At 43.9% G+C, this 24,804-nt stretch overlaps 1 protein-coding gene across 2 annotated transcripts in view; it reads left to right on the forward strand.

Moving 5' to 3' along the window:
* Positions 1 to 335: 335 nt before the first annotated feature.
* Positions 336 to 24,804, forward strand: part of LOC139531472 (cysteine-rich secretory protein LCCL domain-containing 1-like) — a 45,792-nt gene continuing 21,323 nt past the window's right edge. Inside the window, exons 1-2 of one of the 2 annotated variants that reach the window (XM_071327948.1) lie at positions 336 to 613; positions 3,355 to 4,147. In XM_071327948.1, coding sequence (XP_071184049.1) covers positions 3,872 to 4,147 — 276 coding nt within the window. In that variant the 5' untranslated portion in view covers positions 336 to 613; positions 3,355 to 3,871. Of the gene's footprint in view, positions 614 to 3,354; positions 4,148 to 13,099; positions 13,139 to 24,804 lie in introns of those variants that run through there. The other variant, XM_071327949.1, reaches the window with a different exon arrangement.

The raw sequence follows: 24,804 nt of genomic DNA on the forward strand, positions 1-24,804 counted from the left end.
CCTTTTGACCAGGGGCTCTGTTCAAACTCAGTGCACTTTAGGGACCAGGGTGTCATTTGGGATGTGAAAGTGTTTCTGTGAAGACTCAATTTGATCAACATAAGTCTCTCTCTGGCCTTCACAGTAACCTAACCGCCTATTTCCCATTTCATTATGCTGCGTTATTTTACTCACGCACTCGTCATGCAGCCTCACACACACGCACGCACGCACGCACACACACCCACGCACGCACGCACACACACACACACACACACGCGCGGTCGCTCCCGCTGGCCGTGCTCCCAGGTAAAACGGGGGGGCTGTGTCATAACTTTTGAGAGGTGTGGTCTGAGTTGAGGATACATGTACTGATGGTTTTTGAGGCGCAAGATTCCTTCCTGCGGAGTGAAGTCAAATTATCCAGCTCAAATCGACTTGTGAAGTGTGCAGCTATTTCTTCAATTCACACGGGACTTTTGCGACAACCGTGCAGTCGATCACATTTTGTGAAAGCAGAACTGCGTAGCGGGAGGAAATTCCTTTTCCTGGTCGTTCAACTTCAGCTGACGAGAAGCTGCATCCGACTGTCACTTGGACAGAACTATTTCAGCGTCATTGAAATTGATGAAAGGTCATTATACAGTTTACTATTTTACCTTGTATTGAGAGTGAACATATGTTATGGAGTAAAAGTTTTCGTTTGAACTGAATTTAAATGTACCTATAACATTATCAAGAAAAGCATGTTTTATGTGCGTCTTTAATTTGCCAATGCATATTTGCACTACTGTAGCCCATGTTCAAACTTTTCCATCCATTTTGCGCACTTGTTGCGGCAAAGAGGATTGTTGATTTAAATCCAGTGACCAAAATCAAATACCACAAGGTTATTCGCTAGAACTCACTTTCCCTGGTGGTCACTGAGTTTCCCCCAAAAAAGAGTTCCCTAAATTAACATGAAGCGTCAATGAAGCAGGGAGATGATGAGTTGAAGTCGGGTAATCCTTCCTATCTATCTATCTATCTGTCTGTCTGTCTGTCTGTCTGTCTGCCTGCCTGCCTGAGCATAATGCAATATTACATCCATTCCATTTGGATATAGGGGGCATTTTATTCCTGAGGTAAAGGGGAAATCTGTTGACTTTGCATGAAAATGTGCTTGGAAGTTGAAAACACGAGCAGTGGGTTTGTTTCCTTGGAACTGTAAACAGCCACTGAGTATGATGTCACTGAGTATGATGTCACTGAATAGGATGTCACCGAGTAGGATGTCACTGAGTATGATGTCACTGAGTATGATGTCACAGGGTATAATGTCACTGAATAGGATGTCACCGAGTAGGATGTCACTGAGTATGATGTCACAGGGTATAATGTCACTGAATAGGATGTCACCGAGTAGGATGTCACTGAGTATGATGTCACTGAGTATGATGTCACAGGGTATAATGTCACTGAATAGGATGTCACCGAGTAGGATGTCACTGAGTATGATGTCACAGGGTATAATGTCACTGAATAGGATGTCACCGAGTAGGATGTCACTGAGTATGATGTCACTGAGTATGATGTCACAGGGTATAATGTCACTGAATAGGATGTCACCGAGTAGGATGTCACTGAGTATGATGTCACAGGGTATAATGTCACTGAATAGGATGTCACCGAGTAGGATGTCACTGAGTATGATGTCACAGGGTATAATGTCACTGAATAGGATGTCACTGAATAGGATGTCACCGAGTAGGATGTCACTGAGTATGATGTCACAGGGTATAATGTCACTGAATAGGATGTCACCGAGTAGGATGTCACTGAGTATGATGTCACTGAGTATGATGTCACAGAATAGGATGTCACCGAGTAGGATGTCACTGAGTATGATGTCACAGGGTATAATGTCACTGAATAGGATGTCACCGAGTAGGATGTCACTGAGTATGATGTCACTGAGTATGATGTCACAGGGTATAATGTCACTGAATAGGATGTCACCGAGTAGGATGTCACTGAGTATGATGTCACAGGGTATAATGTCACTGAATAGGATGTCACCGAGTAGGATGTCACTGAGTATGATGTCACAGGGTATAATGTCACTGAATAGGATGTCACCGAGTAGGATGTCACTGAGTATGATGTCACTGAGTATGATGTCACAGGGTATAATTTCACTGAATAGGATGTCACCGAGTAGGATGTCACTGAGTATGATGTCACAGGGTATAATGTCACTGAATAGGATGTCACCGAGTAGGATGTCACTGAGTATGATGTCACTGAATAGGATGTCACTGAATAGGATGTCACTGAGTATGATGTCACTAGGTTTCATGAAGGATTCTGGCCAATGCATGCTTCATTTAGATTGACACATCTTAAACTCATCTTAAACACATCTTAACACATCTTAAACACATCAGAAACACATCTTAAACACATCTTAACACATCTTAACACATCTTAACACATCTTAACACATCTTAAAGACATCTTAACACATCTTAAAGACATCTTCAAAATTTGAATTCGGGGACCGATGAGTTTCGGTGAATCGCTACATCTCCACAATTTACCTCTAGCGAACCCTAACAGTCTCCCAAACAACTACACTGTTCACGAGCCAACAACTGCTCTCCGATCCACTGTACCTACAACTACACTGTTCACGAGCCAACACAACTGCTCTCCGATCCACTGTACCTACAACTACACTGTTCACGAGCCAACAACTGCTCTCCGATCCACTGTACCTACAACTACACTGTTCACGAGCCAACACAACTGCTCTCCGATCCACTGTACCTACAACTACACTGTTCACGAGCCAACACAACTGCTCTCCGATCCACTGTACCTACAACTACACTGTTCACGAGCCAACACAACTGCTCTCCGATCCACTGTACCTACAACTACACTGTTCACGAGCCAACACAACTGCTCTCCGATCCACTGTACCTACAACTACACTGTTCACGAGCCAACAACTGCTCTCCGATCCACTGTACCTACAACTACACTGTTCACGAGCCAACAACTGCTCTCCGATCCACTGTACCTACAACTACACTGTTCACGAGCCAACACAACTGCTCTCCGATCCACTGTACCTACAACTACACTGTTCACGAGCCAACAACTGCTCTCCGATCCACTGTACCTACAACTACACTGGTCACGAGCCAACAACTGCTCTCCGATCCACTGTACCTACAACTACACTGTTCACGAGCCAACACAACTGCTCTCCGATCCACTGTACCTACCAAAATCAATATTGACTCAAGTTATTTAGCAAAACTCGATACAGGTTGTTAAGCCCGGCCAATAACTTTATTTCCTTCTTCCTTATCTCTCCCTCTACTCCAGGAATCTCTCCCTGTGCAACAAGAATCTCTCCCTCTACACCAGGAATATCTCCCTCTACACCAGGAATATCTCCCTCTACACCAGGAATCTCTCCCTCTACTCCAGGAATCTCTCCCTCTACTCCAGGAATCTCTCCCTCTACACCAGGAATCTCTCCCTCTACTCCAGGAATCTCTCCCTCTACTCCAGGAATCTCTCCCTCTACTTCAGGAATCTCTCCCTCTACTTCAGGAATCTCTCCCTCTACTTCAGGAATCTCTCCCTCTACTTCAGGAATCTCTCCCTCTACACCAGGAATATCTCCCTCTACTCCAGGAATCTCTCCCTCTACACCAGGAATATATCCCTCTACTCCAGGACACATAGGAGAGGAGGAGAAGAAGGATAGAAAGAAAACCAAACAGGGACTCCATCGTTCATCCTTCTTTCCCAAGGCTCCACAGTTGAAAAGGTCATCAATCTGTCCATCCATCTATTAATCGAACCATTAATCCGTTCATCCCTCCCTCCATCGGTCATGATATCCTGGAACTGGCTAAGGGGAGCCTCCATGCTAATGGCGTTCCACGCCTCCGTCTCCATGGTGATGATTGGGAACGGTAACCACGGTAACGGTACGGGCCCTGGCTGGGACGGTATTCTGGAGAAGTACTTTGTTGAGGAGGGGGACCGGTGGCAGCACAAGCAGAGAGGGAAGAGGGCCATCAAAGATACAGACATGACCGCCATACTGGATCTGCACAACAGGCTGAGAGGACAGGTCCACCCGCCTGCTGCTAACATGGAAAACATGGTAGGACACGCACACACACATATATAGATAGTGGTATACTGTATACTGTAGGTTAGTGGTACTGTAGGTTAGTGGTATACTGTATACTGTAGGTTAGTGGTATACTGTATACTGTAGGTTAGTGGTATACTGTATACTGTAGGTTAGTGGTATACTGTATTCTGTAGGTTAGTGGTATACTGTATACTGTAGTTAGTGGTATACTGTATACTGTAGTTAGTGGTATACTGTAGGTTAGTGGTATACTGTATACTGTAGTTAGTGGTATACTGTAGTTAGTGGTATACTGTAGGTTAGTGGTATACTGTATTCTGTAGGTTAGTGGTATAATGTATTCTGTAGGTTAGTGGTATACTGTATACTGTAGGTTAGTGGTACTGTAGGTTAGTGGTATACTGTATACTGTAGGTTAGTGGTATACTGTATACTGTAGGTTAGTGGTATACTGTATACTGTAGGTTAGTGGTATACTGTATACTGTAGATTAGTGGTATACTGTATTCTGTAGGTTAGTGGTATACTGTAGGTTAGTGGTATACTGTATACTGTAGTTAGTGGTATACTGTAGTTAGTGGTATACTGTAGGTTAGTGGTATACTGTATTCTGTAGGTTAGTGGTATACTGTAGGTTAGTGGTATACTGTATACTGTAGATTAGTGGTATACTGTATACTGTAGATTAGTGGTATATTGTATTCTGTAGGTTAGTGGTATACTGTATACTGTAGTTAGTGGTATACTGTAGGTTAGTGGTATACTGTAGGTTAGTGGTATACTGTATACTGTAGATTAGTGGTATACTGTATACTGTAGATTAGTGGTATATTGTATTCTGTAGGTTAGTGGTATACTGTATACTGTAGTTAGTGGTATACTGTAGGTTAGTGGTATACTGTAGGTTAGTGGTATACTGTATACTGTAGGTTAGTGGTATACTGTATACTGTAGGTTAGTGGTATACTGTATACTGTAGTTAGTGGTATACTGTAGGTTAGTGGTATACTGTATACTGTAATTAGTGGTATACTGTAGGTTAGTGGTATACTGTAGGTTAGTGGTATACTGTATACTGTAGGTTAGTGGTATACTGTATACTGTAGGTTAGTGGTATACTGTATACTGTAGTTAGTGGTATACTGTAGGTTAGTGGTATACTGTATACTGTAGTTAGTGGTATACTGTAGGTTAGTGGTATACTGTAGGTTAGTGGTATACTGTATACTGTAGGTTAGTGGTATACTGTATACTGTAGATTAGTGGTATATTGTATACTGTAGATTAGTGGTATATTGTATTCTGTAGGTTAGTGGTATACTGTATACTGTAGGTTAGTGGTATACTGTAGGTTAGTGGTATACTGTATACTGTAGTTACTGGTATACTGTAGGTTAGTGGTATACTGTATTCTGTAGGTTAGTGGTATACTGTATACTGTAGGTTAGTGGTATAATGTAGGTTAGTGGTATACTGTATTCTGTAGGTTACTGGTATACTGTAGGTTAGTGGTATACTGTATTCTGTAGGTTAGTGGTATACTGTAGGTTAGTGGTATACTGTAGGTTAGTGGTATACTGTATACTGTAGTTACTGGTATACTGTAGGTTAGTGGTATACTGTATTCTGTAGGTTACTGGTATACTGTAGGTTAGTGGTATACTGTATTCTGTAGGTTACTGGTATACTGTATTCTGTAGTTAGTGGTATACTGTAGGTTAGTGGTATACTGTAGGTTAGTGGTATACTGTAGGTTAGTGGTATACTGTATACTGTAGGTTAGTGGTATACTGTATACTGTAGGTTAGTGGTATACTGTATACTGTAGGTTAGTGGTATACTGTATACTGTAGTTAGTGGTATACTGTAGGTTAGTGGTATACTGTATTCTGTAGGTTAGTGGTATACTGTATACTGTAGTTAGTGGTATACTGTAGGTTAGTGGTATACTGTAGGTTAGTGGTATACTGTATTCTGTAGGTTAGTGGTATACTGTATACTGTAGGTGGTATACTGTATACTGTAGGTTAGTGGTATACTGTAGGTTAGTGGTATACTGTAGGTTAGTGGTATACTGTAGGTTAGTGGTATACTGTATTCTGTAGGTTAGTGGTATACTGTATACTGTAGGTTAGTGGTATACTGTATTCTGTAGTTCATGGTATACTGTTGTTAGTGGTATACTGTGTACTGAAATTAGTGGTATACCTTAAGGTTACTGGTATACTGTATATTGTAGGTTAGTTAGTATACTGTATACTGTAGTTAGTGGTATATTGTATACTGTAGGTTACTGGTATACTGTATACTGTAGGTTAGTTAGTATACTGTATACTGTAGTTAGTGGTATATTGTATACTGTAGGTTACTGGTATACTGTATACTGTAGGTTAGTTAGTATACTGTATTCTGTAGGTTAGTGGTATACTGTATTCTGTAGGTTAGTGGTATACTGTATACTGTAGGTTACTGGTATACTGTTTACTGTAGGTTACTGGTATACTGTTTACTGTAGGTTACTGATATACTGTATACTGAATGTTAGTGGTATACTGTTTACTGTAGGTTACTGGTATACTGAATGTTAGTGGTATACTGTATACTGTAGGTTACTGGTATACTGAATGTTAGTGGTATACTATATACTGTGGGTTACTGGTATAATGTTTACTGTAGGTTAGTGGTATACTGTTTACTGTAGGTTTCTGGTATACTGTATACTGTAGGTTAGTTAGTAAACTGAATGTTAGTGGTATACTATATACTGTGGGTTACTGGTATAATGTTTACTGTAGGTTACTGGTATACTGTTTACTGTAGGTTACTGGTATACTGTTTACTGTAGGTTACTGGTATACTGTTTACTGTAGGTTACTGGTATACTGTTTACTGTAGGTTACTGGTATACTGTTTACTGTAGGTTACTGGTATACTGTTTACTGTAGGTTAGTTAGTATACTGAATGTTATTGGTATACTATATACTGTGGGTTAGTGGTATCCTGTATACTGTAGGTTACTGGTATACTGTAGGTTACTGGTATACTGTTTACTGTAGGTTAGTGGTATCCTGTATACTGTAGGTTAGTGGTATCCTGTATACTGTAGGTTACTGGTATACTGTAGGTTAGTGGTATACTGTAGGTTAGTGGTATCCTGTATTCTGTAGGTTAGTGGTATCCTGTATACTGTAGGTTAGTGGTATCCTGTATACTGTAGGTTACTGGTATACTGTAGGTTAGTGGTATACTGTAGGTTAGTGGTATCCTGTATTCTGTAGGTTAGTGGTATCCTGTATACTGTAGGTTACTGGTATACTGTAGGTTAGTGGTATACCGTATGTTAGTGGTATCCTGTTGTCCCTGTGGGCTACAGTGTGAAATAAGCCTGTGCAGAATCTGACATGTTCACCAGTTGGTAGTAGGCTCCATTCCCAGTGGAATACAGTGTAGAGCCCTGAGTACCTAACTAACATACTGCATGTCTATGTAATTAGATGGAATGATGACTTCGAATAATGGCCATGTGATCGTATAATTGAGAGGCGATGGTATGCTTTTATGCGTTTCAGTGTGTGCGTGCACAATGGCATACATGTGTTCATGTGGGCCCGTTAATGTGTGTGTGTGTGTGTGTGTGTGTGTGTGTGTGTGTGTGTGTGTGTGTGTGTGTGTGTGTGTGTGTGTGTGTGTGTGTGTGTGTGTGTGTGTGTGTGTGTGTGTGTGTGTGTGTGTGTGTGTGTGTGTGTGTGTGTCTGCGGTTCTGCCTGGCAGCCCCCCCTGTTGAGGCCTGCTCCAGAGAATTGCTGAGGCTGCAGTTAACCAGGCAGCTCTACTTATTTAACCAGAGGGGAGAGGAGAGAGGGAAAGAGGGAGGTGAAGAGAGAAGAGAGAGCGAGGGAGGGAGAGAGGTGACAAGAGAGGAGACATGGAGAGAGTGAGGTGAAGAGATAAAGAGAGAGACAGAGAGAGAGAGGGAGAGCGAGAGAGAGGGAGGGAGGGAGAGAGGTGGCGAGAGAAGACATGGAGGTAGAGAGGTGAAGAGAGAGGAGACAGGGAGAGAGAGAGAGAGAAAGATAGAGAGTAATATGAACGAGAATCATCAATATTTTCCAATAAGTCAATATATTTCCTGTCCAGAAGATGTTCCACTGCTGTCCTTTGATAGGAGGATAATATTAGCTCAGATCAGTGAAACGTACTGCTGTCATTTCCAATACAGTCTGACGAGCTTAACTGATTAGTTTCTGGACAAGGCTTCTAGCTCTCTCTCTCTCTCTCTATTACATTTAAATTAAATTTAAGGGGTTTTATTGGGAAATTATGTTTACATTGTCAAAGCAAGTGAAAAGGATAACAAACAAAAGTGAAATAAAAAATGACACTCACAGAAGTTACAAAAGAATAGATACATTTCAAATGTCATATTCTGTCTATAAACAGTGATGTAACGATGTACAAATAGTTAAAGTACAAAAGGGAAAATAAATAAACATAAACATGGGCTGTATTTACAATGGTGTTTGTTCTGCACTGGTTGCCCTTTTCTTGTGGCAACATGTAAGATCTCTCTTTCTCTCTCTCTCTCTCTCTCTCTCTCTCTCTCTCTCTCTCTCTCTCTCTCTCTCACACTCTCTCTCTCTCTCTCTCTCTCTCTCTCTCTCTCTCTCTCTCTCTCTCTCTCTCTCTCTCTCTCTCTCTCACTCTCTCTCTCTCTCATCCCCTTTTTCTCACTCCCTCTTCCTCCCTTTCTCTCCCTCTTCCTCCCTCTCCTGTCTCCTTCTCTCCCTTCTCTCCCTCCCCTCTTTCTCTCTGTCCCTCTCTCTCTCCTCTTTTGTCTCTGTCTCTCTCTCTCTCCTCTTTCTCTCTGTCCCTCTCTCTCCTCTTTCTCTCTGTCACTCTCTCTCTCCTCTTTCTCTCTGTCCCTCTCTCTCTCCTCTTTCTCTCTCCTCTTTCTCTCTGTCTCTCTCTCTCTCCTCTTTCTCTATGTCCCTCTCTCTCTCCTCTTTCTCTATGTCCCTCTCTCTCTCCTCTTTCTCTCCTTCCCTCTCTCTCCCTCTCTCTCTCTCTCCTCTTTCTCTCTCTCCCTCTCTCTCTCTCTCCTCTTTCTCTCTCTCCCTCTCTCTCTCTCCTCTTTCTCTCTGTCCCTCTCTCTCTCCTCTTTCTCTCTGTCCCTCTCTCTCTCCTCTTTCTCTCTGTCCCTCTTTCTCTCCTCTTTCTCTCCTCTTTCTCTCTGTCCCTCTCTCTCTCCTCTTTCTCTCTGTCCCTCTCTCTCTCCTCTTTCTCTCTGTCCCTCTCTCTCCCCTCTTTCTCTCTGTCCCTCTCCCTAACACATTGGCTCAGTTCCCGGACTGGCATTATCCCACAATTGCTATACTCTTTAGAATTCCCTGGTTCTGCTCTCTCGCTCTTCAGTGGTCCATCCTGCTCTGCTCCTATTACGGCCCTGGTTTAGACTAGACCAACGTGACAGAGGAATTCCCTCTCACTCCACTGTTGACCCACACATATAAACAGACAAATGTCAGTATTTGAAGCACTGTATGGCAAACAGATGTCATCTAGGGAGCAGGGAGGAGAGGGGATGTCAGGATAGGTTTGGCCCAAAGCCAGTTGGATAAAGGGTGCTACTGAAATTTAGCTCTTCAAGATGAAGCCAGATTGACGCTGTTTTTTTTAACCCCCCAGCTAGAATGTGTACAGTTTAGAACACGTTACAACAGTATTCCAGTCAACAGTTTAACCATGTTGCTAAATGTTTATAAAGATCTTTGGATTTTATCCACAACATTCCAATGTTGAGTTCTGATTCTGAACCAGCGTTCTAGAATGTGACTTTGGAATTGCTCCAATCCGTGATTCCAAGAAGCTTTTCTGGCCACACCGTGCACTAAATGAAATGTTACCTGATAGTATACTTACTGTGTACCTAGGGCCCTGTGTCTTAATACTATCCTTACTGTATACCTAGGGCCCTGTGTCTTAATACTATCCTTACTGTATACCTAGGGCCCTGTGTCTTAATACTATCCTTACTGTATACCTAGGGCCCTGTGTCTTAATACTATCCTTACTGTATACCTAGGGCCCTGTGTCTTAATACTATCCTTACTGTATACCTAGGGCCCTGTGTTTTAAATATATCCTTACTGTATATCTTGTTTGGGATATGGGGCAGCATTTTCACGTTTGGATGAAAGCGTGCCCAGAGTAAACTGCCTGCTACTCAGTCCCAGTTGCTAATATATGCATATCATTGGCTGTTGGCGAGGGGTTCCGCTAGTTCCGCTAGTTCCGCTAGCACAACCCCTCGCCAACAGCCAAAGAAATTGCAGGGCGCCAAATTCAATCAACAGAAATCTCAGTCTCCAGAGCGCTCAGGACCTCAGACTGGGGTGAAGGTTCACCTTCCAACAGGACAACGACCCTAAGCACACAGCCAAGACAACGCAGGAGTGACTTCGTGACAAGTCTCTGAATGTCCTTGAGTGGCCCAGCCTGAGTCCGGACTTGAACCCGATCAAACATCTCTGGAGAGACCTGAAAATAGCTGTGTAGCGACGATCCCCATCCAACCTGACAGAGCTTGAGAGGATCTGCAGAGAAGAATGGGAGAAACTTCCAAAATAAACGTGTGCCAATCTTGTAGCATCATACCCAAGAAGACTTGAGTCTGTAATCGCTGCTAAAGGTGCGTCAACAAAGTACTGAGTAAAGGGTCTAAATACTTACGTAAATGTGATATTTGTTTTTGATTTGTCATTATGGGGTTATGTGAGTACATTGATGAGGAAAAAACATTTAATCAATTTTAGAAAAAGTCTGTAACATAACAAAATGTGGAAAAAGTCAAGGGGTCTGAATGCTTTCCAAATGTATTGTATACAGTGTACGTACAGTGCACATGTATGTCTGTCTGTCTCTTAAAACTTCTTTCTACATCTCTTTGTCTCCTTTCTTTTCTCACACATCTCTCTATAACACCTCACATCTCTCTAACACCTCACATCTCTATAACACCTCACATCTCTCTCTATAACACCTCACATCTCTCTATAACACATCACATCTCTATAACACCTCACATCTCTCTCTATAACACCTCACATCTCTCTCTATAACACCTCACATCTCTCTCTATAACACCTCACATCTCTCTATAACACCTCACATCTCTCTCTATAACACCTCACATCTCTCTAACACCTCACATCTCTCTCTATAACACCTCGATCTCTGTAACACCTCACATCTCTCTATAACACCTCACATCTCTATAACACCTCACATCTCTCTATAACACCTCACATCTCTATAACACCTCACATCTCTCTCTATAACACCTCACATCTCTCTATAACACCTCACATCTCTCTCTATAACACCTCACATCTCTCTCTATAACACCTCACATCTCTCTCTATAACACCTCACATCTCTCTATAACACCTCACATCTCTCTATAACACCTCACATCTCTCTCTATAACACCTCACATCTCTCGATAACATCTCTAATTGTTTGCATTTTTTAACATTTTGTCAGTAAATGCAGTTCTGTCTTGGATTCTGCTGTTGTGCAGTGGTTACACAGTCTTTCCACTACAGGGAGCCAGGTTTTCCTGTGTCTACCCGTCTCAATGGCAAGTCTGTGCTCACTGAGCCTGTACTTTGTCAAGGTTTTTCTAAGGTTTTGATCAGTAATTATGGTCAAATAGTTTGCCACGGTGTACTGTCGATGTAGGGCCAGATAGCACTGCATTTTGCTTAGTGCTTGTGCTTGCCAATAAGTAATGTAGTTTTGTTTTGACTGTGTTGTAATTTGGTTTATTCTGATTGATTGGATGTTCTGGTCCTGATGCTTCAGTGTGTTAGTAGAACAGGTCTGTGAACTCAGCCCCAGGACCAGCTGGATGAGGGGACTGAGGCTTCAGTGTGTTAGTAGAACAGGTTAGTGAACTCAGGACCAGGACCAGCTGGATGAGGGGCTGAGGCTTCAGCATTAGTAGAACAGGTTTGTGAACTCAGCCCCAGGACCAGCTGGATGAGGGGACTGAGGCTTCAGTGTGTTAGTAGAACAGGTTAGTGAACCCAGGACCAGCTGGATGAGGGGACTGAGGTTTCAGTGTGTTAGTAGAACAGGTTAGTGAACTCAGCCCCAGGACCAGCTGGATGAGGGGACTGAGGCTTCAGTGTGTTAGTAGAACAGGTTAGTGAACTCAGCCCCAGGACCAGCTGGATGAGGGGACTGAGGCTTCAGTGTGTTAGTAGAACAGGTTAGTGAACTCAGCCCCAGGACCAGCTGGATGAGGGGACTGAGGCTTCAGTGTGTTAGTAGAACAGGTTAGTGAACTCAGCCCCAGGACCAGCTGGATGAGGGGACTGAGGCTTCAGTGTGTTAGTAGAACAGGTTAGTGAACTCAGCCCCAGGACCAGCTGGATGAGGGGACTGAGGCTTCAGTGTGTTAGTAGAACAGGTTAGTGAACTCAGCCCCAGGACCAGCTGGATGAGGGGACTGAGGCTTCAGTGTGTTAGTAGAACAGGTTAGTGAACTCAGCCCCAGGACCAGCTGGATGAGGGGACTGAGGCTTCAGTGTGTTAGTAGAACAGGTTTGTGAACTCAGCCCCAGGACCAGCTGGATGAGGGGACTGAGGCTTCAGTGTGTTAGTAGAACAGGTTAGTGAACTCAGCCCCAGGACCAGCTGTATGAGGGGACTGAGGCTTCAGTGTGTTAGTAGAACAGGTTAGTGGCCCCAGGACCAGCTGGATGAGGGGACTATATTCTTTGCTCAGCTCTTGGCATTGCAGGGCTTGTTTCTCCCCCGCTTCCTCTCTCCTGCTGCCTCTCCAGACAATTTACTCTGGACAGGAAACTGAACTCACAAAGGAAGTTTACCCTTCTGCACCTGTGCACACACACACATGCAAGCACGCACACACGCACACACTGAATCTGAGAGGACAGGTCCACCCGCCTGCTGCTAACATGGAAAACATGGTAGGACACGCACACACACGCACACGCACACGCACACGCACACGCACACACACCTCAAATCAGCCGTCCCTGTCTATATTACCACTGACAAATAAAGACCCATTCACTGGTTGAGGAGCTCCCCACACAATGTCTCCCTGGTAGACTGGTCCCCTTCACAGAGAACACAATGCCTCTCTGATAGACTGGTCCCCTTTCACAGATAACACAATGCCTCCCTGATAGACTGGTACCCTTCACAGAGGACACAATGCCTCCCTGATACACTAGTCCCCTTCACAGAGGACACAATGCCTCCCTGATAGACTGGTCCCCTTTCACAGAGGACCAAATGCCTCCCTGATATACTGGTCCCCTTCACAGAGAACACAATGCCTCTCTGATAGACTGGTCCCCTTCACAGAGGACACAATGCCTCCCTGATAGACTGGTCCCCTTCACAGAGGACACAATGCCTCCCTGATAGACTGGTCCCCTTCACAGAGGACACAATGCCTTCCTGATAGACTGGGCCCCTTCACAGAGGACACAATGCCTCCCTGATAGACTGATACCCTTCACAGAGGACACAATGTCTCCCTGATATAATGCTTCCCCCTCACACACACACACCAGATGACCCCACAAAAATAGATCAAAATAGAAGAAAGCTTAAGTAAAAATGAAAAGTGCTGTGCTGAAAGCCTAGAGCAGGAAAAAGAGTCTGTCTTTATGAGTCTCAGTAGAAGTGTGGTCTGGGGCCTGTTGGCCCAGGGTTCAGAACCCCAAACCCCCTGCTGCAGGTGTGTGTTCTGGGGCCTGTTGGCCCAGGGTTCAGAACCCCAAACCCCCTGCTGCAGGTGTGTGTTCTGGGGCCTGTTGGCCCAGGGTTCAGAACCCCATACCCCCTGCTGCAGGTGTGTGGTCTGGGGCCTGTTGGCCCAGGGTTCAGAACCCCAAACCCCCTGCTGCAGGTGTGTGTTCTGGGGCCTGTTGGCCCAGGGTTCAGAACCCCAAACCCCCTGCTGCAGGTGTGTGTTCTGGGGCCTGTTGGCCCAGGGTTCAGAACCCCAAACCCCCTGCTGCAGGTATGTGGTCTGGGGCCTGTTGGCCCAGGGTTCAGAACCCCAAACCCCCTGCTGCAGGTGTGTGTTCTGGGGCCTGTTGGCCCAGGGTTCAGAACCCCATACCCCCTGCTGCAGGTGTGTGGTCTAGGGCCTGTTGGCCCAGGGTTCAGAACCCCAAACCCCCTGCTGCAGGTGTGTGGTCTGGGGCCTGTTGGCCCAGGGTTCAGAACCCCAAACCCCCTGCTGCAGGTGTGTGTTCTGGGGCCTGTTGGCCCAGGGTTCAGAACCCCAAACCCCCTGCTGCAGGTATGTGGTCTGGGGCCTGTTGGCCCAGGGTTCAGAACCCCAAACCCCCTGCTGCAGGTGTGTGTTCTGGGGCCTGTTGGCCCAGGGTTCAGAACCCCATACCCCCTGCTGCAGGTGTGTGGTCTAGGGCCTGTTGGCCCAGGGTTCAGAACCCCAAACCCCCTGCTGCAGGTGTGTGGTCTGGGGCCTGTTGGCCCAGGGTTCAGAACCCCAAACCCCCTGCTGCAGGTGTGTGTTCTGGGGCCTGTTGGCCCAGGGTTCAGAACCCCAAACCCCCTGCTGCAGGTGTGTGGTCTGGGGCCTGTTGGCCCAGGGTTCAGAACCCCAAACCCCCTGCTGCAGGTGTGTGTTCTGGGGCCTGTTGGCCCAGGGTTCAGAACCCCAAACCCCCTGCTGCAGGTATGTGGTCTGGGGCCTGTTGGCCCAGGGTTCAGAACCCCAAACCCCCTGCTGCAGGTGTGTGTTCTGGGGCCTGTTGGCCCAGGGTTCAGAACCCCATACCCCCTGCTGCAGGTGTGTGGTCTGGGGCCTGTTGGCCCAGGGTTCAGAACCCCATACCCCCTGCTGCAGGTGTGTGGTCTGGGGCCTGTTGGCCCAGGGTTCAGATCCCCAAACCCCCTACTGCAGGTGTGTGGTCAGCTGATATTTACCAAGTGTTACATGACTAGATCATCAAATGTTAAAATGTTCAGGAGAGAATTCCAGGACCGCGGAGCAGAGTTACTACAACTATTTCTACCATGACCTGTTCTTGGTACTGTTACTCTGTTACTGCTTGTTACAGTGTTGCTGTGTTACTGTGTTACTCTGTTACTGCTTGTTACAGTGTTGCTGTGTTACTGTGTTACTGTGTTACTATGTTACTGCTTGTTACTGTGTTACTATGTACTATGTACTGTGTTACTGTGTTGCTGTGTACTGTGTACTGTGTACTGTATACTGTGTTACTATGTACTGTGTTACTATGTACTATGTACTGGGTTACGATGTACTGTGTTACTATGTACTGTGTTACTATGTACTGTGTTACTATGTACTGTGTTACGATGTACTATGTACTGTGTTACGATGTACTATGTACTGTGTTACTCTGTACTGTGTACTGTGTTGCAATGTGCTGTGTACTGTATACTGTGTTACTATGTACTGTGTACTGTGTTACTCTGTACTATGTACTGTGTTGCAATGTACTGTGTACTGTGTTGCAATGTGCTGTGTACTGTATACTGTGTTACTATGTACTGTGTACTGTGTTACTCTGTACTATGTACTGCATACTGTGTTACTGTGTTACTGTGTACTGTGTACTGTGTTACTATTTACTGTGTTACTATGTTACTGTGTACTGTGTTACTGTGTACTGTGTACTGTGTACTGTGTTACTATGTACTATGTACTGTGTACTGTGTACTGTGTTACTATGTACTGTATACTGTGTTACTCTGTACTATGTACTGCATACTGTGTTACTGTGTACTGTGTACTGTGTTACTATGTACTGTATACTGTGTTACTCTGTACTATTTACATTTACATGTACTGCATACTGTGTTACTGTGTACTATGTACTGTGTTACTCTGTACTATGTACTGTGTACTGTGTTGCAATGTGCTGTGTACTGTATACTGTGTTACTGTGTACTGTGTTACTGTGTTACTGTGTACTGTGTACTGTGTTACTATTTACTGTGTTACTATGTTACTGTGTACTGTGTTACTGTGTACTGTGTACTATGTTACTGTGTACTGTGTTACTATGTTACTGTGTACTGTGTTACTGTGTACTGTGTACTGTGTTACTATTTACTGTGTTACTATGTTACTGTGTACTGTGTTACTGTGTACTGTGTTACTGTGTACTGTGTTACTGTGTACTGTGTACTGTGTACTGTGTTACTGTGTACTGTGTACTGTGTTACTATTTACTGTGTTATTATGTTACTGTGTACTGTGTACTGTGTTACTGAGTACTGTGTACTGTGTTACTGTGTACTGTGTACTGTGTTACTGTGTACTGTGTTACTGTGTACTGTGTACTGTGTTACTGAGTACTGAGTACTGTGTACTGTGTTACTGAGTACTGTGTACTGTGTACTGTGTACTGTGTCCTGTGTTACTATGTACTGTATATCGTGCATCACTTTTTGCTGTGATCATCTCATCTCTTCTCTTCCCATCTTTTCGTCATGCCAACTCTGGGTCTGCGTCCCAAATGGTATGAGCTCTGGTCATAAACAGTGCTCTGTATAGGCAGTAGGAAGTCACAGGCGCCGCAGGCAGACAACAGCCCTCACAATGTTTATTTCAACATAATTTCCCCCGATATAATCGTCCAACTCTCCTCCTCCTGTAACTATAGTGTCCTCAGCTACCCAACATGGATTCACCTTCGCTATATTACCAAACAAGCCAGAGTGTACATCGCAAATGGCAACCTATTCCCTATGGACACTGGTCAAACGTAGTGCACTATATAGGGAATAGGGTGTCATAGGGCTCTGGTCTAAAGTAGTGTACTATATAGGGAATAGAGTGCCATAGGGCTCTGGTCTAAAGTAGTCCGTTATAAAGGGAAAAGGGTGACATTTGAGATGTATTTTTCCCGAGTCTTCAACGTTCTGCTATGTAACAGAGTTAATCCAGCCCCACCAGACTTCCTGTTAGTTACTGTTGCTGGGCAGGTGTTACACTCAGGACTAATGTGGAGAACAGAGGTTGTTTCTGGGGAGACGTGATTGAGGGAAGGACATATTTCAGAGCCTGGTATTGGTGTAGATTTATAGCAGGGTTTAGTGATGTCGGGTATTGGTGTAGATTTACAGCAGGGGTTAGTGATGGCTGCTATTGGTGTAGATTTACAGCAGGGGTTAGTGATGGCTGGTATTGGTGTAGATTTACAGCAAGGGGTTAGTGATGGCTGGTATTGGTGTAGATTTATAGCAGGGGTTAGTGATGGCTGGTATTGGTGTAGATTAACAGCAGGGGTTAGTGATGGCTGGTATTGGTGTAGATTTACAGCAGGAGTTAGTGATGGCTGGTATTGGTGTAGATTTATAGCAGGGGTTAGTGATGGCTGGTATTGGTGTAGATTTATAGCAGGGGTTAGTGATGGCTGGTATTGGTGTAGATTTACAGCAGGGGTTAGTAATGGCTGGTATTGGTGTAGATTTACAGCAGGGGTTAGTGATGGCTGGTATTGGTGTACATTTCCAGCAGGGTTTAGTGATGGCTGGTATTGGTGTAGATTTACAGCAGGGGTTAGTGATGGCTGGTATTGGTGTAGATTTACAGCAGGATTTAGTGATGGCTGGTATTGGTGTTGATTTACAGCAGGGGTTAGTGATGGCTGGTATTGGTGTTGATTTACAGCAGGGGTTAGTGATGGCTGGTATTGGTGTAGATTTACAGCAGGGGTCAGTGATGGCTGGTATTGGTGTAGATTTACAGCAGGGGTTAGTGATGGCTGGTATTGGTGTAGATTTACAACAGGGGTTAGTGATGGCTGGTATTGGTGTTACAGCAGGGTTTAGTGATGACTGGTATTGGTGTAGATTTACAGCAGGGGTTAGTGATGGCTGGTATTGGTGTAGATTTACAGCAGGGGTTAGTGATGGCTGGTATTGGTGTAGATTTATAGCAGGGGTTAGTGATGGCTGGTATTGGTGTAGATTTACAGCAGGGGTTAGTGATGGCTGGTATTGGTGTTATAGCAGGGGTTAGTGATGGCTGGTATTGGTGTAGATTTACAGCAGGAGTTAGTGATGGCTGGTATTGGTGTAGATTTACAGCAGGGGTTAGTGATGGCTGGTATTGGTGTAGATTTATTGCAGGGGTTAGTGATGGCTGGTATTGGTGTAGTTTTATAGCAGGGGTTAGTGATGGCTGGTATTGGTGTAGATTTACAGCAGGGGATAGTGATGGCTGGTATTGGTGTTGATTTATAGCAGGGTTTAGTGATGGCTGGTATTGGTGTAGATTTATAGCAGGGGTTAGTGATGGCTGGTATTGGTGTAGATTTACAGCAGGGGTTAGTGATGGCTGGTATTGGTGTAGATTTATAGCAGGGGTTAGTGATGGCTGGTATTGGTGTAGATTTACAGCAGGGGATAGTGATGGCTGGTATTGGTGTTGATTTATAGCAGGGGTTAGTGATGGCTGGTATTGGTGTAGATTTATTGCAGGGGTTAGTGATGGCTGGTATTGGTGTAGTTTTATAGCAGGGGTTAGTGATGGCTGGTATTGGTGTAGATTTACAGCAGGGGATAGTGATGGCTGGTATTGGTGTTGATTTATAGCAGGGGTTAGTGATGGCTGGTATTGGTGTAGATTTATAGCAGGGGTTAGTGATGGCTGGTATTGGTGTAGATTTACAGCAGGGTTTAGTGATGGCTGGTATTGGTGTAGATTTACAGCAGGATTTAGTGATGGCTGGTATTGGTGTAGATTTACAGCAGGGTTTAGTGATGGCTGGTATTGGTGTAGATTTATAGCAGGGGTTAGTGATGGCTGGTATTGGTGTAGATTTACAGCAGGGGATAGTGATGGCTGGTATTGGTGTTGATTTATAGCAGGGGTTAGTGATGGCTGGTATTGGTGTAGATTTATAGCAGGGGTTAGTGATGGCTGGCATTGGTGTAGATTTACAGCAGGGTTTAGTGATGGCTGGTATTGGTGTAGATTTACAGCAGGATTTAGTGATGGCTGGTATTGGTGTAGATTTATAGCAGGGGTTAGTGATGGCTGGTATTGGTGTAGATTTACAGCAGGGGTTAGTGATGGCTGGTATTGGTGTAGATTTATAGCAGGGGTTAGTGATGGCTGGTATTGGTGTAGATTTACAGCAGGGGATAGTGATGGCTGGTATTGGTGTTGATTTATAGCAGGGGTTAGTGATGGCTGGTATTGGTGTAGATTTATTGCAGGGGTTAGTGATGGCTGGTATTGGTGTAGTTTTATAGCAGGGGTTAGTGATGGCTGGTATTGGTGTAGATTTACAGCAGGGGATAGTGATGGCTGGTATTGGTGTTGATTTATAGCAGGGGTTAGTGATGGCTGGTATTGGTGTAGATTTATAGCAGGGGTTAGTGATGGCTGGTATTGGTGTAGATTTACAGCAGGGTTTAGTGATGGCTGGTATTGGTGTAGATTTACAGCAGGATTTAGTGATGGCTGGTATTGGTGTAGATTTACAGCAGGGTTTAGTGATGGCTGGTATTGGTGTAGATTTATAGCAGGGGTTAGTGATGGCTGGTATTGGTGTAGATTTACAGCAGGGGATAGTGATGGCTGGTATTGGTGTTGATTTATAGCAGGGGTTAGTGATGGCTGGTATTGGTGTAGATTTATAGCAGGGGTTAGTGATGGCTGGTATTGGTGTAGATTTACAGCAGGGTTTAGTGATGGCTGGTATTGGTGTAGATTTACAGCAGGATTTAGTGATGGCTGGTATTGGTGTAGATTTACAGCAGGGTTTAGTGATGGCTGGTATTGGTGTAGATTTATAGCAGGGGTTAGTGATGGCTGGTATTGGTGTAGATTTATAGCAGGGGTTAGTGATGGCTGGTATTGGTGTAGATTTATAGCAGGGGTTAGTGATGGCTGGTATTGGTGTAGATTTATAGCAGGGGTTAGTGATGGCTGGTATTGGTGTAGATTTATAGCAGGGGTTAGTGATGGCTGGTATTGGTGTAGATTTATAGCAGGGGTTAGTGATGGCTGGTATTGGTGTAGATTTATAGCAGGGGTTAGTGATGGCTGGTATTGGTGTAGATTTACAGCAGGGATTAGTGATGGCTGGTATTGGTGTAGATTTATAGCAGGGGTTAGTGATGGCTGGTATTGGTGTAGATTTATAGCAGGGGTTAGTGATGGCTGGTATTGGTGTAGATTTATAGCAGGGGTTAGTGATGGCTGGTATTGGTGTAGATTTATAGCAGGGGTTAGTGATGGCTGGTATTGGTGTAGATTTATAGCAGGGGTTAGTGATGGCTGGTATTGGTGTAGATTTATAGCAGGGGTTAGTGATGGCTGGTATTGGTGTAGATTTACAGCAGGGATTAGTGATGGCTGGTATTGGTGTAGATTTACAGCAGGGATTAGTGATGGCTGGTATTGGTGTAGATTTATAGCAGGGGTTAGTGATGGCTGGTATTGGTGTAGATTTATAGCAGGGGTTAGTGATGGCTGGTATTGGTGTAGATTTATAGCAGGGGTTAGTGATGGCTGGTATTGGTGTAGATTTACAGCAGGGTTTAGTGATGGCTGGTATTGGTGTAGATTTATAGCAGGGGTTAGTGATGGCTGGTATTGGTGTAGATTTATAGCAGGGGTTAGTGATGGCTGGTATTGGTGTAGACTTACAGCAGGGTTTAGTGATGGCTGATATTGGTGTAGATTTATAGTAGGGTTTAGTGATGGCTGGTACTGGTGTAGATTTATAGCAGGGGTCAGTGATGGCTGGTATTGGTGTAGATTTATAGCAGGGGCTGTGATGGCTGGTATTGGTGTAGATTTATAGCAGGGCTTAGTGATGGCTGGTATTGGTGCAGACTTACAGCAGGGGTTAGTGATGGCTATGCTGTGGGACTTCCAGATCTGAACGTGTGAAATGTTCAAGGTCTGACACCAGCACACACACACACACACACACACACACACACACACACACACACACACACACACACACACACACACACACGCACACACATACATATGTGCGTTTGAAGTAAAGTATATACTCTAAAATAATTACAACTTCATGTGTTTAAAAAATAAATTGTCAAAGTAGCCAGAATGTAGGTCAAAGTAGCAGTTAGATGAATACCTGTTTTCTACATTCCCCCACAAAACCACAGAAATGGAACCTGGTAGTTTTTGCTTCTGACCAGAGACTTTCAAAACGCAGAACATAGCAGACAAGGGCAAACTGAAAGAGAGTTGGGCTGAGACCAATCGCTAGTCCCCTCTCTAGTCCCCTCTCTAGTCCCCTCGCTAGTCCCCTCTCTAGTCCCCTCTCTAGTCCCCTCTCTAGTCCCCTCTCTAGTTCCCTCTCTAGTCCCCTCTCTAGTCCCCTCTCTAGTCCCCTCTCTAGTCCCCTCTCTAGTCCCCTCTCTAGTCCCCTCTCTAGTCCCCTCTCTAGTCCCCTCTCTAGTCCCCTCTCTAGTCCCCTCTCTAGTCCCCTCTCTAGTCCCCTCTCTAGTCCCCTCTCTAGTCCCCTCTCTAGTCCCCTCTCTAGTTCCCTCTCTAGTTCCCTCTCTAGACCCCTCTCTAGTCCCCTCTCTAGACCCCTCTCTAGTCCCCTCTCTAGTCCCCTATCTACACCCCTCTCTAGACCCATTTCCAGTCCCCTCTCTAGTCCCCTCTCTAGACCCCTCTCTAGACCCCTCTCTAGACCCCTCTCTAGACCCCTCTCTAGTCCGCTCTCTAGACCCCTCTCTAGTTCCCTCTCTAGTCCCCTCTCTAGACCCCTATCTACACCCCTCTCTAGACCCATCACTAGACCCTCACGAGACATATGGAAGGCATTGCTTAAAACCTGTTTGGGATAGGGGGCAGTATTTTCACGTTCGGATGAAAAGCGTGCCCAGAGTAAACTGCCTGTTACTCAGGCCCAGATGCTAGGATATGCATATTATTAGTAGATGTTGATAGAAAACACTCTGAAGTTTCTAAAACAGTTTGAATGATGTCTGTGAGTATAACAGAACTCATATGGCAGGCAAAAACCTGAGAACAATCCAACCAGGAAGTGGGAAATCTGAGGTTTGTAGGTTTTCAAGTCTTTGCCTATCGAATATACAGTGTCAATGGGGTCATATTGCACTTCCTAAGGCTTCCACTACATGTCAACAGTCTTTAGAACCTTGTTTCAGGCTTCTACTGTGAAGGGGGAGTGAATAAGAGCTGTTTGAACCAGTGGTCTGGCAGAGTGCCATGAGCTAAGTCACGCCTGCGGCCGCTAGAGCGAGCTGCGTTCCTTTTCATTTCTAAAGACAAAGGAATTGTCCGGTTGAAACATTATTGAAGATTTATGATAAAAACATCCTAAAGATTGATTCTATACATCGTTTGACATGTTTCTACGGACTGTAACGGAACTTTTTGACTTTTCGTCTGGACTTTCGTCTGGACTTGTCCGCGCCTTGTGAATTTCGATGGGTGAATTAAACGCGCTAACAAAAAGGAGGTATTTGGACAAAAATATGGACTTCATTGAACAAAACGAACATTTATTGTGGAACTGGGATTCTTGGGAGTGCATTCTGATGAAGATCATCAAAGGTAAATGAATATTTATAATGCTATTTCTGACTTCTGTTGACTCCACAACATGGCGGGTATCTGTATGGCTTATTTTTGTGGCTTAGCGCTGTACTCAAATTATTGCATGGTTTGCTTTTTCCGTAAACCTTTTTTGAAATCTGACACAGCGGTTGCATTAAGGAGAAGTATTTCATTAATTCTATGTGTATTACTTGTATCTTCTATCAAAGTTTATGATGAGTATTTCTGTAAATTGATGTGGCTCTCTGCAAATTTGCCGGATGTTTTCGAGGCACAACATTACTGAACATAACTTGCCAATGTAAACTGAGATTTTTGGATATAAATATGAACTTTATCGAACAAAACATACATTTATTGTGTAACATGAAGTTCTATTAGTGCCATCTGATGAAGATCATTAAATGTTAGCGATTCATTTTATCTCTATTTCTGCTTTTTGTGACTCCTCTTTTTGGCTGGAAAATGGCCGTATGTTTTTTGTGACTAGGCACTGACCTAACATAATCGTATGGTGTGCTTTCGCTGTAAAGCCTTTTTGAAATCGGACACGATGGCTAGATTTAACAAGTAGTTAAGCTTTAATTTGATGTATTGCACTTGTGAATGTATGAAAGTTAAATATTTGAGGGGTAAAGGGGTTCCGCCTTAAGAAAGGGATTCTAATGTGTTACGGAATTCTCTAACACATTAGAAGAGAGGAGATTCTCTAACACATTAGAAGAGAGGAGATTCTCTAACACATTAGAAGGGAGGAGATTCTCTAACACATTAGAAGAGAGGAGATTCTCTAACACATTAGAAGAGAGGAGATTCTCTAACACATTAGAAGGGAGGAGATTCTCTAACACATTAGAAGGGAGGAGATTCTCTAACACATTAGAAGATAGGAGATTCTCTAACACATTAGAAGAGAGGAGATTCTCTAACACATTAGAAGAGAGGAGATTCTCTAACACATTAGAAGGGAGGAGATTCTCTAACACATTAGAAGAGAGGAGATTCTCTAACACATTAGAAGATAGGAGATTCTCTAACACATTAGAAGATAGGAGATTCTCTAACACATTAGAAGAGAGGAGATTCTCTAACACATTAGAAGAGAGGAGATTCTCTAACACATTAGAAGAGAGGAGATTCTCTAACACATTAGAAGAGAGGAGATTCTCTAACACATTAGAAGAGAGGAGATTCTCTAACACATTAGAAGATAGGAGATTCTCTAACACATTAGAAGGGAGGAGATTCTCTAACACATTAGAAGAGAGGAGATTCTCTAACACATTAGAAGAGAGGAGATTCTCTAACACATTAGAAGATAGGAGATTCTCTAACACATTAGAAGATAGGAGATTCTCTAACACATTAGAAGAGAGGAGATTCTCTAACACATTAGAAGAGAGGAGATTCTCTAACACATTAGAAGAGAGGAGATTCTCTAACACATTAGAAGATAGGAGATTCTCTAACACATTAGAAGGGAGGAGATTCTCTAACACATTAGAAGAGAGGAGATTCTCTAACACATTAGAAGGGAGGAGATTCTCTAACACATTAGAAGAGAGGAGATTCTCTAACACATTAGAAGATAGGAGATTCTCTAACACATTAGAAGAGAGGAGATTCTCTAACACATTAGAAGGGAGGAGATTCTCTAACACATTAGAAGATAGGAGATTCTCTAACACATTAGAAGGGAGGAGATTCTCTAACACATTAGAAGAGAGGAGATTCTCTAACACATTAGAAGATAGGAGATTCTCTAACACATTAGAAGATAGGAGATTCTCTAACACATTAGAAGGGAGGAGATTCTCTAACACATTAGAAGAGAGGAGGTTCTCTAACACATTAGAAGATAGGAGATTCTCTAACACATTAGAAGAGAGGAGATTCTCTAACACATTAGAAGATAGGAGATTCTCTAACACATTAGAAGATAGGAGATTCTCTAACACATTAGAAGATAGGAGATTCTCTAACACATTAGAAGAGAGGAGATTCTCTAACACATTAGAAGAGAGGAGATTC

The sequence above is a fragment of the Salvelinus alpinus genome, chromosome 10, assembly GCF_045679555.1.
Source record: "Salvelinus alpinus chromosome 10, SLU_Salpinus.1, whole genome shotgun sequence".
In the NCBI taxonomy this organism is placed as follows: Eukaryota; Metazoa; Chordata; class Actinopteri; order Salmoniformes; family Salmonidae; genus Salvelinus; species Salvelinus alpinus.